The sequence below is a fragment of the Silurus meridionalis genome, chromosome 2 (assembly GCF_014805685.1).
Source record: "Silurus meridionalis isolate SWU-2019-XX chromosome 2, ASM1480568v1, whole genome shotgun sequence".
Taxonomy (NCBI): Eukaryota; Metazoa; Chordata; class Actinopteri; order Siluriformes; family Siluridae; genus Silurus; species Silurus meridionalis.
In genome coordinates, this window is record NC_060885.1 from 21,664,970 (window position 1) to 21,682,631 (window position 17,662).

General features: G+C 37.2%; 1 protein-coding gene across 4 annotated transcripts in view; it reads right to left on the bottom strand.

The window, feature by feature from the left end:
- The window catches only part of atp10d (ATPase phospholipid transporting 10D), a 29,237-nt gene that overhangs the window by 7,878 nt on the left and 3,697 nt on the right, over positions 1-17,662 (bottom strand). For 3 of the 4 annotated variants that reach the window (XM_046868822.1, XM_046868830.1, XM_046868839.1), the window contains exons 3-14: positions 13,211-13,405; positions 8,696-8,900; positions 8,512-8,597; positions 7,177-7,283; positions 6,926-7,057; positions 6,667-6,779; positions 5,845-6,097; positions 4,369-4,565; positions 3,388-3,564; positions 2,183-2,759; positions 435-532; positions 127-253 (exon numbers count right to left, since the gene is read on the bottom strand). In XM_046868822.1, the coding sequence (XP_046724778.1) occupies positions 127-253; positions 435-532; positions 2,183-2,759; positions 3,388-3,564; positions 4,369-4,565; positions 5,845-6,097; positions 6,667-6,779; positions 6,926-7,057; positions 7,177-7,283; positions 8,512-8,597; positions 8,696-8,900; positions 13,211-13,405 (2,267 nt within the window). Of the gene's footprint in view, positions 1-126; positions 254-434; positions 533-2,182; positions 2,760-3,387; positions 3,565-4,368; positions 4,566-5,844; positions 6,098-6,666; positions 6,780-6,925; positions 7,058-7,176; positions 7,284-8,511; positions 8,598-8,695; positions 8,901-11,553; positions 12,093-13,210; positions 13,406-17,662 lie in introns of those variants that run through there. The other variant, XM_046868846.1, reaches the window with a different exon arrangement.

A 17,662-nucleotide genomic window follows, 5' to 3' on the forward strand; every position in this document is an offset into this window, starting at 1 on the left:
CAAACAAACATTTATTATACAAGTTTAATCATAAAAGGATGAAAACACATTTTAAAAAGTCCCTTTTAAAAGTCCCTTGTTTTAGTCCTCTTTTGTGAATGAGTTTCCATCACATCAGTGTCTCACCTAATAATGTAAGGTTAGTTTCCAGTCTTTGAGCAGATTCTAAAAGTAGTTCTTCCCTGTTTTCGATACTGGTTTCAGCAAAAGCATGTTCAGTAAGCCAGGCCTTGTACTCCGCCTCCTGCAGGACCTGCAAACAGCAAAACTTCTATATTACTGACAACAGGGAACAAAACAAAAAAAAAGGAATATACTTTCAAATAACCATTTTTTCACAATTGAGCCATGACAAAACACCAAATCTCATTTCCTATTTTTACGTAGTATGCTAGCAGTTTGAAGACAGGAAGTGGGAAAAATAGTAGACGTACTCTTTTGGCAACACAGAGTGTCCTCAGGCCGTCCTTTGCATAGTTATCTAGGTGTCGCTGTGTTCGCTTAATGATTTCTCTAGAACCATCACCATGATCTGTAAAATGCACATCTTTCAAACACAATGTCACATCCTTCCTAATTCCTAGATTACTGTATTATCTTTTAGTAATGTTTATATGTATTTAATATTATGCATTATACAAAAAAGCCTTGTTGGAGTAAAACAAGTCATCAGTTTTACCAGTGAATTCAATGATTCAGGCAATAATTCTCTGATTTGATCATGATGTTCACTGATGAATAACTAACGATTGTTGAAGACTGATGTTACTTTACCCAACTTCTAAGTAAACAAATAACACTTGCTGCTCTCTTGAGAGGTCATGTCCAGTTATGAAAGCTCAAGCAACTATTTAATAGAATAAGGACAAACATAAACCTGAAGTGGATAAGTTGAGGTTTTGATGAAGCATAGGCTTGACAACACCAGTCTATTTATTAATTTTTTTACTATTAGTGATTTATCAATAAATATTCATACAAAAACATCAGAAAATAGGCTTTCTTCTTCTTCTTCTTCTTCTTCTTTCGGCTGCTCCCATTAGGGGTCGCCACAGCGGATCATCCGTCTCCACACCACCCTGTCCTCTACATCTGCCTCTTTTACACCAACTACCTGCATGTCTTCCCTCACCACATCCATGAACCTCCTTTTTGGCCTTCCTCTTTTCCTCCTACCTGGTGGCTCCATCCTCAGCATTCTTCTACCAATATAATTTATGTCCCTCCTCTGCACATGTCCAAACCATCTCAATCTCGCCTCCCTCACCTTGTCACCAAAACATCCTACATGCGCTGTCCCTCTAATAAACTCATTTCTAATCTTATCCATCCTCGTCACTCCCAACGAAAACCTCAACATCTTTAGCTCTGCTACCTCCAGCTCCACCTCCTGTCTTTTACTCAATGCCACTGTCTCTAAACCATACAACATCGCAGGTCTCACCACAGTCCTATAAACTTTCCTTTCAATTTTGCAGATACCCTACTATCACAAATCACGCCTGTCACTCTTCTCCACCCACTCCACCCTGCCTGCACTCTTTTCTTCACTTCTCTAACACACTCTCCATTACTTTGCACTGTTGAACCCAGGTACCTGAATTCCTCCACCTTCTGAAGCTCTTCTCCCTGCAACCGCATCACTCCACTGCCCTCCCTCTCATTCACACACATGTACTCTGTCTTACTCCTACTGAGTTTCATTCCCCTTCTCTCCAGTGCATATCTCCACCTCTCCAGGCTCTTCTCAACCTGCTCCCTACTCTCACAACAAATCACAATATCATCCGCAAACATCATAGTCCAGGGAGACTATCAGAAAATAGGCTTTACCAGTCTAAAATGGCTGCTCTTCATGTAGCCAATTTGTTATGTACTTTATATATTATTTTAATCCTGTTAAGAGTGATTAACATTTGTGAGAAATAGTGATATAAACAGAAAATTAAATAGTAAAGTTTCTGGTAAAGCAACTTGCATAACAATAGTCAAAAATCAGGCTGAAAGACAGCTGTGTCTTATATCTGCACCTGCACCGTAATCTTCACCAAGCTCTATTTATTGAAGGGTGTGACTTCCTCTAATGCAGCTACCACACTGAGTGGAAATCTCTATACAATTCATATTTATCTCAGAAAGACTCTGTGGGTACTGTGACAGAAAAAAAAAATATTTCACACACCTGATGTACCAGACATTTCCATAATGACATTGTCAGCTCCTTTGGTGTAGACCATCACCTGGCTGGTGAGTGGATGACGTACCACTACTGACATTGTCTTACGGGCGGAATGGAAGGGCAGTAGGTGAAGCAGCGGGACAGTGAGTGGCTCAGTGCCTGGCAGGGCAACCAGCAGCTGTTCTGGGGACCTGCCCAGCAGTGTACAGCCGTATGCCTTTGCGGCCTGAACCAGTGCAGCCTCATCTGGGCTCTCTGCCTCATATAACAACTCCTCCTCATCCTCTTTATCATCGCTACGCTCTTCTTTATCATCTTCATCGTAGTCTTTTTCAAGCTCCTCTATGTGGTGCTGCTGTTGAGGTGTGACAGCAGGGCTGGGTGATGGAGTGTGTGAAGGAGCGTGTGTAGGAGAAGTGTTATTGTGACGACCCCTAGAAAATAACCTCCGGGTGTAGCCAGGAGGGCTGTCCGAGTTCTCGATGGGGGACATTGAGAAGCGCGGGAGGCTGAGTTTCTGCAGAAGAGTCTTCATTTCCTCTAGAGAGCGCAAAGGAGAGCGGGCCACTGGTGTCTTCACCTGAAGAAATCACACAAGCAGAGATTCACAATACATATTATAATATATACAATAACTGGAATAACTGAAAACACTGCTAGTGAACACTGATACTGCTAGTCAACCTCTTTTAAAATCTGGAAGTAATCTGCATAAAAAAAAAAAAAAACAACAGGGCAATATGTAGAAGTGATTTATTCATAAGAGAGGTGTGTTTTAGATTCATACTTGCATTAATATCCATCGGTCAAACAACATTTAGTTCATTTCAGTGAGTGCTAAAAGTCATGACATCTATTTAAATGAACGTGTGTTACAACTAAAAAGCTTAGAAGATACAAAGGTAAAAATATCACATGAAAAATGGTAAAAAAATAAAATAAAATCAGATTTTGTTTTGAACGTTACACATTGAATGCTTGAGCATTGTGAGCTAGTTTAAAATAAAAAGTTATAAATGCATTAGCTAAAAAAATTAAATAAAAAAAAATATATAAAAAAGCATATGAATTTGCTTTTTAGGTCTCTGCAGTATCACCATAGCAAGAACTCAAAAACTGTAAATGATATGGCAAAACCATAGGTGTATTAAAAGAGAACACAAGAGGAAATCAATAACAGAGTGTGTGGTGCATTGTGTGGATCGTACCACGTGACGTGGCTGGCTGGGGGAAGACACCACCACAGTGTTACAGACAGCCAGGGCGAGGAAGAAGTCTAGGATGTGAGAAAGTTCTGCAGTATCATACTTGATTGCAGAACACGGAGGAAACGAAAGAGCTTGCAGCTTCTCCTTCAACTGCACATCTGGAATGACTGCACATGCCTGAGAAAGATTTGACATAAATACAGATCATATCAATCAAACACCAGTGGTGGACAGTAACAAAGTAAATGTATAAGTAATCTGTACTTTACTGAAGAATTTTCCATTCAGGGACACTTTTACTTTAACTTCACTACAATTTAAAGTCAAATATAAAAAATACTTTTTACTCAAGAAATCAGTCGTTCCTTTTTATTTATGTCCGGATAAAAACTTTACAGGTCAGACAGGCAGCAATCCACCAATCAGGATGGAGCATGTGCTCTGTTTTGAACTTGTATTGATTGGCACATGGTGGTATCTACTTATCACAAACATACAGTTCAGCATCAGTTCAACAGCAAGCAGAACATTTTGAGAGGAATAAATGATATAACTGACTAACTTGCCACAACACCCGTGGCCTTATTTGTGTGATTTTCTTGAAGTGGTTGAAAAAAAGCTTTTGGCTTTATGATAATTGTAATAAATATCAATCAGTGTTTGACTCATTAATATCATTCCATTAATATATTGTTGTGCTGAGAGTAACAGAGTCTTTTCACATAAAAGACTTTCATCACATGTGATGAAAATAAAAGTATTTAAAATAATTAAGTACATTTGAAGGCAAATACTTTTGTACTCATTTGAGTTAAAGTTTAATGGGGGCATTTTTACTGGAGTAATATTTTACTGAGTGTATCTCTACTTTTACTCGACAACATGTTTTGTGTACTTCGTCCACCATTGTCAAACACACATGTAAATAAAAAAAAAAAAAAAAACTGAATATTTTAGTTGTTTGAGTTTTGCAGTACTTACCATTGCGCTGCTAAAAGCCCCGGGTACGTGATGGTGGAGTGTGCTATGTGGCGAGTGGGTGTCAGAAGCAGCATCGAGGATGTTGAGCGATAAGGAGCTGCGGTTGCAGCTGAGAGACTTCCTGGAGCTAGAACGGAGACTGAGTGTGCGATCGGGTCGGCCAGCAACCCGCTCCTCATATAGCTCCATAGCTTGGGCTGGAGGATACACACATACGCATGCACACAAAGAGAGAGAGTGATCTAAAGCCAATCAATTAAGATTCAGTTTCAGTCTTCAGGGCCCAATTCAAAATTCACACTACTGAGCAACACATACACTCCCAGGTCACTTTAATAGGAACACACATGCCCTTGTTCATCCATACAATTATCAGAAGACCCAATTATATCCCAGGGGTGCAATGCAGAACAGAATTCAGATTTGAGGGAAAAGCTTTATTTTCAGTTACTACGACCATTACATGTTTTTTAAGCATTTTAGAAACTTTTCACCTCTAGTGTTTACACTTTAGTGCATTTTAGTGCACCTATATACAATTATACATACAATATACATATTACATAGTATATGCATATTACTCCTCATTACATCTGCACTATTTTTATTTATATGTATCTTTATATCTTCATATCCTCACGTTCTGCCCAACATTTCACATTCATGTATATATGTGTATATAATGTGTGCATATCCTACCTATCAACCAACCAACCAAACCAACCAACCAACCAACCACTGTTGTAGGCTATCTGCCTTGTGGTTCAGATGTTGTGTGTTCAGAAATGATCGCCCCAATGGTTATTTAATCCTTTGTATACTTCCGTTCTGCTCAAACCAGTCAGGAAACGATTATTTGAGTTCTCTCAAATACATTTAACATGAAAAATTATTGGATATTTGTTTCATCACATACGCCTGACTCTTGGAGTTACATTAGTGGCAACTGTGTTCAACATATTTATCAGTTTTGCCGATTAATTGAAACTGATAATCTGTTGCTGGAACTATTGGCAAAAATACATCCCGATAGTTTTTCCGCCTTCTGGTCTGCTGTCATTATGAGAGTGGCCTCTAGAGGCAAATCACTGATACCACGAGCTGTTTGTTTTTACATGCAGCAGCCGTGCAGCATGTTTACTTTAATCAACATCAAGCAAACTACTGTTATGTGTACACATGACTGTGTCACTCAAAAGTCCTTCATGTCACATTTACACTGAAATGTTGTGGCCCTGCAGGCTACAGCAGCACAAGCAAGATGTTGATCCAGTGTGTGAAAGGAAAGGTGACATCTACTAAAATAATTTTTTATTTATATATTGCATATTTCAAGTGCAAATAAAATGAATTGTTGGACAGTGCTAGTCCAACTTATTTGTAGTACAAACAAATCATGGAAGAAAAGGAGTTAAGGTAGTCTAGCCAGCAGAGACATATTTGTTGTCTAATCAGATTGTGGAGGGCAAAACTCACCATGATCTTTATGAGGGTACTCCTTGCCGGCGATTGTGCACCGACGAAACAGCATGCGGTTTTCTGTCAGGGTTCCTGTTTTATCTGAGAACAAGTACTGGATCTGACCTAGATCCTCAGTGATGTTCAGTGCCCTGCACTGTATACCAGTATCCAGCCTGGCATCATACATGTCCAGATCATTCTGGATAAAATAGATCTGCCCTAATTTCACTATTTCTATAGACACGTACAAAGAAATGGGAATGAGAACCTGCAACACAAAGGCACGGAGAGATGAGCAGGTGTGGAACTGAGACCAGTTTAATTGTGTAAGCCCTGTAATGAGGAGCAGATCAGCCATGTAAGCGGAACAAAGCTGTACAGTGGAATTTTTCAAATAAGGAACAATGACGTATGACTTTACATTATGTATTAGTTACGATGTAGTGAAATTAACTTTATAAAAAAAAAAAATCAATGTTTTTAAAAACACTATTTCTATTTAGAGATGGTTATTTGACATTAATTAAATTACTGCTTGTTAATTTATCCTGGTCATAACATGAGGTGGGGATACAACCTGGAAAGGAAAACCAGTCATTTTTAGTCACACATTCAATCACTCATTTTTACATTAGGGCCATAGAGCAAATCCACCGACTTGAATATTTTTTATTATGGATGGATAATTGAATCATTCATAATTCAAAGCACTATCATATGGCTATGGATTGTACACCTGCAACGTGTGCGTGAAAAAGAAAGCAGACAAAGAAGTGCAATCGGTGTGAAAAGGTGAAAAAGAGGAGGGGTGTTTGTTGTGATGTTACAAGTACACACCTGCAGAACAATGATCATAGTCCAGAACATGTAGAAGCCAGCAAGAGCCGGGTGTGTGCCATCTGGCAGTATATATATTGGATCCTTCAGGCTGCTTAGCCACACCCCATGGCCTAATTCACAGCAACATCAAACATTTTGAACAATGTACATTTCGAAAAGTATCATCACTGAATAATTTGACCACACTGATGATGCTGCTGTTGTTTTACATGATGCAAAATAAGTATTAGATGTGTGTGTGTGAGCTGGTACTTACCCACAGCAGAAGTAAGGCACATGATGAGTAGTAAAACTACACTCCAAATTATGTCTATATTGAGTTTGCGTTCCAGCTTACTTCTCTTATAGCGTGGTCCACTGTTATTCTGCATTGCTTTCGTCTCATGACCTACACACACACACACAACGCACAGTCAAACAATCAAGTCAAAACAATCCATGTTTCCCATTGTACGTAAAGAAGTGGTCATGCCATTTTAATGACTTGTGTTTATTTTATTGCTGTACCTGCATAGACCACAATGCCAATCACAGTCTCAGTGTTCCTCACTGTACAGCTCCTCAACAGGAGATTTTCATTATGTAATCCTATCCGTACATTATTGGGGTGCTCCCTGAAAACACACAAACACAATTTACGTGTACCTTTATACTATTTGGAAGATGCCCTTGAACATAGTGACTTACATTAATCTCAGTTATACAATAAAGGGTTAATTTAGGGTTAAGGTCAAGTGTTCAGGGTCCTGCAGTGGTGGTGGTGTGATTTGAACCTATGACCTTCTGATCAGAAGTTCTACATTTTAAATACTGAGCTACCACTTATCCCTATGTACACTTTAGCACTTCACCTAATTTGTTAGAAGAAAGCAGACATTCATGATCTCATTATAACATATAAAGCCAACATAATTAAAATTCCAAAAATAAAAAGACATGTGTGTATCAGCCTGGGAAACCCTGGTAATATTTACAATAAATAATAAAAAAAACATACGGTAATAAATTTGCAAATATATGAATTTAATTACAATTATTACCTGTTCAGGCACCAAAGTGTATAAAAACTTACAATTTTATTTAATAAACTTAAAAAATTGTATTACTAAAAAAACACTCATCTCAGAAATGTTTAGAAATCTATCAAATATTTACACTTTTACATTTATGGTATTTGGAAAACACCCTTATCCAGAGTGACTGAGCAACTGAGAGTCAGGGCCTTGCTAAAGGGATTTAAACTTGGTTACACTAAGCTGCCACTGTTACTCTGTAACCAGGGTCCACTGCCTTAACCACTGAGCTACAACCTCCCATGATATGCAGACTGATGCCAGACAAGATTAGAATTACATTCACTAAATATCATGGAGTTAAAGGAGTGGTCAAGTGCAGTTCTGTGAATGAAGGGCGGAGTTGGGAAAAGTGTGTGTTAAGGATCACACACTTGTGTGGATTTTTACCCAGTGTTCTGCATTTCAGCAAGCAGTGAAAAGGATATAGGTGGAAGAGACTAGAGTCACAAAAAAGACAGCTGATCAGCACAGAGCTGAGTGTGTGCTTGTGTGAAATGAATATGACTGCGGCAATGCAAAAGAAAAAGTGAAGAAAAATACAGAGCCCCTTTTGTTTTGTCCCAAACCTGCCTACCTTTTTTCAGACATAAATAAAAATAAAGAATATAAATACAATACAATAAATACAAATATAACAAAACAAATATTATGGGAAGCAAAACCCAACTTTATGAACTTTTGCAAGTATCTAGTCATAACAATGTGTGACAGGATTTCCCAGTCCAGCACACATATATGAAATTTTTCATCATTAAGCCACACTTACATGTAACCTCTAAAACGTCTTAGGTCATCATTGGGGTTTTCACACTCGATGCGACTGCTGAAACTTTCTGGATTAAATTCTGATCCCTGAGGCGTGGTGCACACATATACATGCACAGTTATAGTGTTATATATTGTGCTTATTTATTTAGATATTTCAATTGGCACAAAGGATGATGGCTCACTTCTTGTGGCAGGTGTTTTACCACCTGTCTCTGTTTCAGGTTGGTTTCACCATCCAAGTTGGCAGTCTCGATGTGACACACTCCATTTGGATCAGATGAGTGAAGCAGCACCATGTCAGCAGGAATGATCTCATTGCAGCACAAATGCACCACATCACCCACATACACGTCAGCCCAGCGCCTTTCCACGTAGCAGCACTGTTTACTGCAAGATAAAGAACTATTTAAAGCATGAGCAGGCAAGTCAGAAATGCATTCTTTTACAATAATGTATAGAGAACCTAAATACACAAACCTATATGAACTCTTCAACACAAACATATACTTCTGTACCACCCAATGAGTAATGGCTGTGCTATTAAACAAATCGTCATTCATTTGCTGAGCTTAAAACCCAGGCTCTGATACATAAACAGTAACCTGAATCCTCCCTATTATATCCCAGGACATGATTGATATTCAACTAGGCTAAACAGCTTAAAAAACGATTTATTGTATAGCTCAAATAACAACTAGGCATTAAAAATGAACTCTATATGACCATCATAGTTAACTTGCAGGAATGCACTTCTATAGACATGTATACGGTCACTGGAAACTTAGTTTCCAACCTGCATTAGAACTCTGTTTTTTTATCAGAATCAACCAAATAATAAATGAGTGATCCTCATTAATTTATTAAATAAATCTATAAACAAATAGAAAAATATCCTGAGGTGACAAAATATATCATATTAAACAGACTTTAATATAATATATGTATAAGAATAAGTATAGTATGAATAAAGGTATAAAGTATGAATGCTCCGAGTTGCTTGATTCATTTTCTCCAAGATTTCTCAGTTTATGTATGTTTGCTCTCAACATTTTATCAAAGGTAATTAAAATATTTTTGCTTCAGTAACATTTAAAAATGTGCTTGCTTTCTGTTTTACAAAAGAGAGTTAATTAGCAGTCCGGTGTTTATAATAAAATTAACAAAATTATTTAAACATCTCAAACTGTGACTACCACTCTAACAGCAGATCTTTTGGAAGTTTGGTGTTCTAAGGAACTCGTTTTTATGTCTACATCATGCCAAAAAGAAAGGAGATCAAACTCAAAAAGGCTACTGTTGCTGCTTATCAGTCTATAAAGGGTTATAAGGCCATCTCCAACTATTTAAAAATCACAATTTCACAGAGAATCTTCCAAAACGTTCTTATAATCTTACACTAAGTGGGCATCTCATTAAATTTAGTAGAAGGTCAGACCATTTTCTCATTCAATACTTTAATTGAATTTAAAGAAAACCCTTCAAGAGTTGCATTATGTGACGCACAGGCTTCTGCAAGCACATAAAATGTGTATGCTCATGACTGAACAAGCAAAGCTTTTATGGAATTGTAGCCAGGGAAAAATCCTTCTTCTAAAAATTATATGGAACAAGACTTTGGTATGCAGATTTAAATCTGGCCAAGGGTCACCAACATGGTGCCTGCAAGCACCAGGTCACCCGCAAGACCACGAGTCGCCCGCGGGCCTTTTCTAAAAAATAGTTCACCATAGCGCCACTTACCAGTGAGCAGCATCTAATCTTTTTTTTTTTTGCTATTCTTTTTTTAAAATCACACTTGCATTGGTATGAATTTGAAAATGACAATATCTAGTCATCTATATTTTAATATAGATGAATATTATTCATTATTAATAATAACATACAATTAAAGGTAAATTGAGCAAATTTGTTATTTCAGAACAGTGTTATTTCGACTTGTGTGTATCAAACTGGTAACCCTTCACATTAATCAGTACCCAAGAAGTAGCTCTCAGTTTCAAAAAGGTTGGTGACCCCTGCCTTAGACTAATTGGGAAAACCAAATACAACATATTATCCCAACCACCCCATCAAACACCCCAACAAAACATCTGAATTCAAAATAAGATAAAAATGAATGAGTTAGGCCATGATTACTAAAAACATGGAATTAAAGAAAATTGTACCTTCTTTTACCCATAATTGTATATACATCAAATTATAACCTACTTTATCCTGCTTTTAGCTTAGTAACTGATTACAATACATTCAACACTTTTTGACATTTTTCTAATGGGACAAGGACCTGTCCATGCTGTAATCATCTGTGTACCAGTAAAGAATGCTGCACTAAATTCTCAGCCAGCAACACAAAAAAAAACAAAGCATTGCCTGATCCATGTTTAGTGCACCTGTACCTTGGACATCTGCACACGAAAAAGACGTCAGTGCCGTAAAGACTGTGCTGCTTAACGATTAACTTAAATTAATAAAGTCTCTTTTAACAAGACTACAGCAACCCTGAAATGTGGTGGTGATGTCAGTCATAGATGTCCATACACGCGTACATTACACCTATTAATTTATTAATTTTAACAAGAGCAAACTCGTAAAAAAAACAGATCGAGGGAAAAAAGTAAAAAGAAATTTGCTAAAAGGACATCACTGGTCCAAGTATTAACCACAGAAAGCCATTCACAGAGCAATTATTTAAATCTCTATGTGGGGCAAGAGCATAGTGCTGCATTCTTTACACATTTTTACAGAGACTGCTTTCAGCTTCATGCAGTGCTTAAAAATTAACTACTGTTAAAGTACTGCTAGATACCCAACTTAAATAAAAAAAAAAAACTGAAATACAACAGAACACTATAACGACTGTAAAATGGAAACACACAAAATCAGAAACAAAAATAATATGAATATAGCGTTCTTTTCCATTGTTTTTCACAATATATTCTTATTATGTAGCTGGACATTAAAAAACGGAGCTAAAACTCAAAGAAATCATAGAATTTTTCTAACTTGGCTGTTCCTATATTTGTATTAGTAATAAGTTCACCTGTTATACAATCTACACAGCAGGTTGTTAGTCTGCCTGTCAGATATTCTCCTTCGTTGATCCTCCCATAGGTCCTTTACTGCAGTCACAGACATTACCAGTAAAACAGGTATGACTCCAATCTCGGGCTGAAACGCGTTTATGATGGGCACAAAATTAAGTGCAGCCAAAAAAATAAAATAGATGTTGGCAAAGCGGTGAAACTGTTCAAACAGGTTCTTAGGGATAAACGAGAGGAATGTGTACGTGGTGGTCTTGATCTTATTCCCGCAGAACCGCCTGTGCCGACCTTTATCTTCTTCAACAGAAATCCATCTTGGGACCACCAATCTCCTCTTCTTTGACTTTGCATAACTTGCCATCTTAGTTTCAGGGCCATGTACGTCCGGGCCTATAAGCACTGGACATGTAACTATAGCAAAAATGTCCCTCAGCTTTTGATCATTCCAATATGATTCCCAACGCTTGCGCTGTGGTGCTTCATTCTTGTAAAGAGAGCGCGTGTGTGACAGATATAAGTGCCACACCTGATGATAAGGCTAAAATACACAAATGCAAAGCCATAAACCAGCCTGGCTTAAGACATTCTGTAAATAATGGTAATGGGGAAATTGGAAAATAGTATGTAATCTGCCGGGTATACATACAACTGAAAGTATATAAATAAGAGCTAAAACAGTAATGTAACACTTAATATTTTGTTAAACAAGAGACAGCATATTTTGTATAAATCCAACACCTTAATTACACTACAATCAAGGCAACCTTGTTGACACTGGTTCTATAAAAGATTATTAAAACACACTGCAGGATGGCAACACACACATTTCAGGAAAAATATTATGTAAAAAAACAAGGCATTCATTCACTTGAATGTCATTGTATATATAATATTAATTTCCTGTATCTCTAAGAAGTCTTATATTCTAGTCATTGTGGCTCTGAAACCAGTCACAGGAACACTGGGGGTGAGATGGGAATACACCTTGGACACCATGCACACAGGAGCATTCACACTTGGGACTAATTCGCCACCACAATGCACTGTATATAATACTTAGTGTTTTATGTTGAAAATATTGGTTTAAAATTAGGTAATATATACTGTCTAAAGGTGCACAAGACTACTGTTTGATTAATTGGGACACAAGTGTCTACATTGACCTCCCTTAGAAACTACATTGACCTCCCTTAGAAACTAGCACTGGACTAGTTTGTTATACATGGGCATATTTGCCTACAATGTCTGATGCCATGATTAGAGAAAAACACAAAAATAATTCAGAGGTGATTTGGAATAAATAAAAAAAGTGACTGATGTGTGCTTAAATATGTGTCAAAGCATGCTATTTCCATTTAGAAAGTAAGGCCAAACACAGTCAACATAAACCTAATAATGCACATAGCATGACACGACTAGGCAAATTACCAATAATCCTCCAAGCTGTTGTTACCTTCACTGTCACAACTCATGCAAAAATTGTTTATCTTTCCTAACCAAATACATTATATGCAACAGACATTAGGAAAAGCACTACCATATGTGCTCATGTCACATAAGTTGTGGATGATAAATTGTTATTTTCGAACAAGAAAATCGCACTAAGGCAATATCATCAACTCCATTTTATTTTTATTTATTTACCCACATACTGACCCATTGTATACATGTGTGCGATTGTTGTTGATCCTCTTGTCGTAGCAGTAGCGCCTGTAGTCCTCTAGGGCATCTTTGAAGGCGATGACAGTGAGCACAACAATAAGAGGGATCATGGTAATCTCCTTCTGAAAGGCCTCCACCACTGGAAACCAGTTCAGTAACACCAAGAACAAAAAGTACAGGTTTGCTACTCTGCGAAAAAGAAAAAAGAAAAAGCAATGTCAAAATGATAATCAAAGTGCCTCCAGAAATGTATCGACCCCAGTATTGACATGGTGTGAATTGTCTTCCTGAGGCAATTACATTTGGGTGATCACCTTTGAGCATTTCGAATTTTTCATTTTCTTCAGTGTCTTCAACACTGGCAGACTGCAATTTTTAATTTTGCCCTGTGTTTCAGGTCATTGTCCTCAACATACACTAAATGCAACTGTTTGGTTGACTGAAACAGGTTCTTCTCAACAATTTGCTTATATTTGTCTCCATACATATTGGCTGTAATGGCAACAAGCTTTCCATTTCCTTCGGCTGAAAATCAGCCATGCTGAAAAGGTGGTGGTAGAAAGTAGCATGTTGCTACCACCACGATGCTTGGGCACAAGACTGGTGTTACCTGTTATGCTATGGTGCTAAGAATTTTAGGTTTGTACAAAACATTATGTATTGGCTTCAGACCAATTGGCTCAACATTAGTTTGATCAGACCAAAAAAAGCATTTGGTCTAAACTGCGAATGAAGACAATAGCTCACTTACAACATAATCAAACTTTCTCTAAAGGAAATGACTAGACATTAACTTCAATAAATGCTAATAGACCGAATAGACCAAATATTAGAATGCATTAGCAGAGAATAACTGCCTATGTACAGCCAAAAGTGCAGCAGAAGGTATATCCAAGTATCTTAGTATACCTGGCCACCACATTCTTTGTTTCTCACATTTATCTAATAATTACATAAATTAGCTTAACAGCATAGCTAATTTAAGCATGAACAAATATTTAATTCCATGATTAATTCAAATCATATACCTGTAATTTCACAATTACACTCTAGCTCAAACATACAGAGTTCTTTGCATATTCTAAGTGCACGTTTAACTTCCCACACAAACTTTTCAGCATTAGAATGAAAAAGGAAGAAAAGCATTTGAAGTTTCATGCTTGATTTATTCCAAATAAACACTGAAAAAGGCAAAAACAAGTAATATTAGTGACTCAATGTGACTTGATTGTGTACTGGACCACATTCACTATAACACATGTTGAATTTTAACACATGCTTTGTGAATTTTAATTAACATGACTAAATGGTGACCTCTCTAAGTTTTTTTACTCCTACTGACATGCTCTCATGCCTAAGTGTTACTAACTAACTTTTAGTCTTTTATATTTTATCATGCCTACTTCGATCACAGGCTATTTGTAGGTACTATGTGATAGTCAGGGCTACAGCAGGTAGCAGAGATTTCGCTTCCAAAGCCATGTTTTCTTTCTTAGTGTTTTAAGCAGCAGATCAGGAAAGTTTACAGGCATAGTGTGTTTTGGTGAACAAGGATATTTAAATGCTGTCATCACAAACCACCCCTACACCCCTTCAGCCACACATGACACTCGTGAGATACCAGTGAACCTGACCTCTCCTGCTTTCCGGACCTGCCTGATCCATTCTGATACTACTGATTGGAGCTCTCATTACTTCAAATCACTGCTATAGGTGGCGCCACATAAACAGCTTAATGATAACTAAGATTGCTGTGAATGGCACCACTGAGAAATCATGACAATTCCTTTGGACTATAATTGAATACAGTTTTACTATAAAGGTTTAGGACTTGCTATGAACTCAATTCTTTAGTACTAGTTTTGTACTCAATTCTCAGTGAACACCTGACAACTTTAACAAACCACACTTTGAGTGAAAACTCTACTGAATTTCCTGGTTATAAAACTGCACTTTTTAATCATTCATAGTATCCGGTGTCACCCAGATGAGTTTAGCTTCCCTTTAGAATCTGGTTCCTTTCATGGTTTCTTCCTCATATTGTATTTAATAGATTTTTTATTCTTGTCACCTGCTTGCTAATTATGACATAAGAGATAATATTTATATCATAAATTGATGACATCTGTTGTGGCATGAAGATTTCATCTCAACCATGATGCTTTTGCTGCTGATTAGTTTTGTTGCTTTATTGTATAAAATAACAGTATATGATGAAAATCCTGTCAATATCTCCTGTAAAAAAAAATTTTATATATATATATATATATATATATATATATATATATATATATATATATATATATATATATATATATATATATATATATGCAACATTTCCCTGATCAACAAAGAATGCACATTTCCATTCCCTACATTTCAAAACACAAACATACAAAACTCCCCAAATTGACTAATTCAGTTTAGGGTTGTGCCATTTTGGTACAATGCACACACCTTTTTCACCTACAAAACAAAAAAAAACTGACCTAAAATGCAAATACTGCACCTTGTCCCGTCAGTTGCATTGACAGCTTCTGTCTTTTGACATTCTAAAGAAACTGTATTGCAAGTTATATTTTCCCAGCATTTAAACAATGCAGATGCAAGCAACACATTACACAGCTCATTACCATCCTAATCAGGCATGAATTTTTGGAATGGTCTATATTAAAAGACAACTTACAGTCAACACCACTGCGGTGATCTGAAATACCATCTGTCGCAACAATAGCACTTAGAACAACTAACAAAATCTATGCGGCTTTGTTCTGAAACCTGCTCCCAGAGGACTACAGTGGACTTCTGCTTTGAAAATACACCGTCATGGTAGGTCTAGTACTAGTACTAGTAAAAAGAAAACCAGTGAAGGTCTCACTGTCCCTGATGTGTTTTAAGACTAAAAGCACTGTGAACTAAATTATCTAACCTGAAGAGAGTTCCTGACAAAACCTGTAATAAATAAGGAAGCATTTCATGAAGTTAATAAAATATTCAAGCAAATATACACAAAGGGCTGTCATTTTTACAAAACATTAAGCAAGCTCTCTCCTCTGATGCATGACGTATTTTAATGATCATTTCAATCACTTGGAAATATCGGTCTTCCATAAATAATTTTGTAAATCAAGTATTTCATTGATGCATAATAAAGATAAAGGAACCAGTAGCCCCAAGCTCATACAATCCAGTGTGTAGAGTCTGATAATATAAAAGATTAAAAAATTATTTTAGCCGCCTGTGTGAAACATTCAATTCCTTCAGTTCAACAATTCCTTCTCAGATTCCTGACAATAATTCTCATTTCTTAGGACAGTGGGTTAAATGCAATTTGTTCACGTCCGGGAAAAGATTTGATCCAAAATTCAATCTGTTCAATCAATAAGTTTATGCTTACCCTTAGGCATAACTTATTTTCATTTTAGTTGCTCTTATTCCTGCTAGGCATCAAACCACTAGCTATTTAACAGTGATCTGCAAAGACATCAGAGAACAGAAGGACCACAAAATGTCATTTTACGCTAACGACTATTCTCTCTCCAACCCTTCAAATGAATGCAAGACATTAAATCAACCATGAAGAAGTTTCTTTGGAGTGCCACAATATAAAATCAGTCTCTTAAGGAGCAAATTGTTTCCAATTAACCCAATCATGAACATTCACTTCCCTTCCCTTCCCAAGGTCTCAGAGAATTTCAAAATAACCAGTAGTCTACATTGCCACATCTACCATATTTTCCGAACTATAAGCCGCTACTTTTTTCCCACGCTTTGAACCCCGCGGCTTAAACAGCGAAGTGGCTAATTTATGGATTCTTCCTGGATTTTTCCCGGTTTCACAAGCTTCAAGCCAAAAAACTGAGCCCCATAACACTAGACCAATGAAATTGCCGAACGGGTTCAGGTGAACCAATGAAAAACTTTATATTAAATCGCGCTCCCACTGAATCGGGCCGCACCACATCATAAATATGGATGAGGTTCCTCTGACATTTGACCTGCCGCTCACTCGGACTGTCTACAGGAAATGCGAATTATTCGTCACGCTGAAAACAACCGGGCATGAAAAAAACGCACTTCACCTGTGTTCTGAGCTGCACGGCATCGGGAGAAAACTTTAAACGCAAGACGATGCCAAAAGAAAAACTCCCGAGAGAAATAGTTGTGAAAGGAAGGAGGAAGACAGTGAACAATGACTTTCTTGGTCGGCTACTGTTTAGATACAAGCCGTTGTAACACGTTGAGTCTGGGTCATGGGAGAGCTCACTAACTCCAGTTGCAACAGAAATCATATAAGCACAGACAGGTTTCTAAAACTCTTCCTTTTTTTTTTCTTGGCAACAGCGTTACGGGTTAGTCAAAGAAACTTAAGCATCAGAAAATAATAAGGACATATTCCTCGGTCTTGCACACATGCAGTAATACCAGAAAAATGCGGCGGCAGGT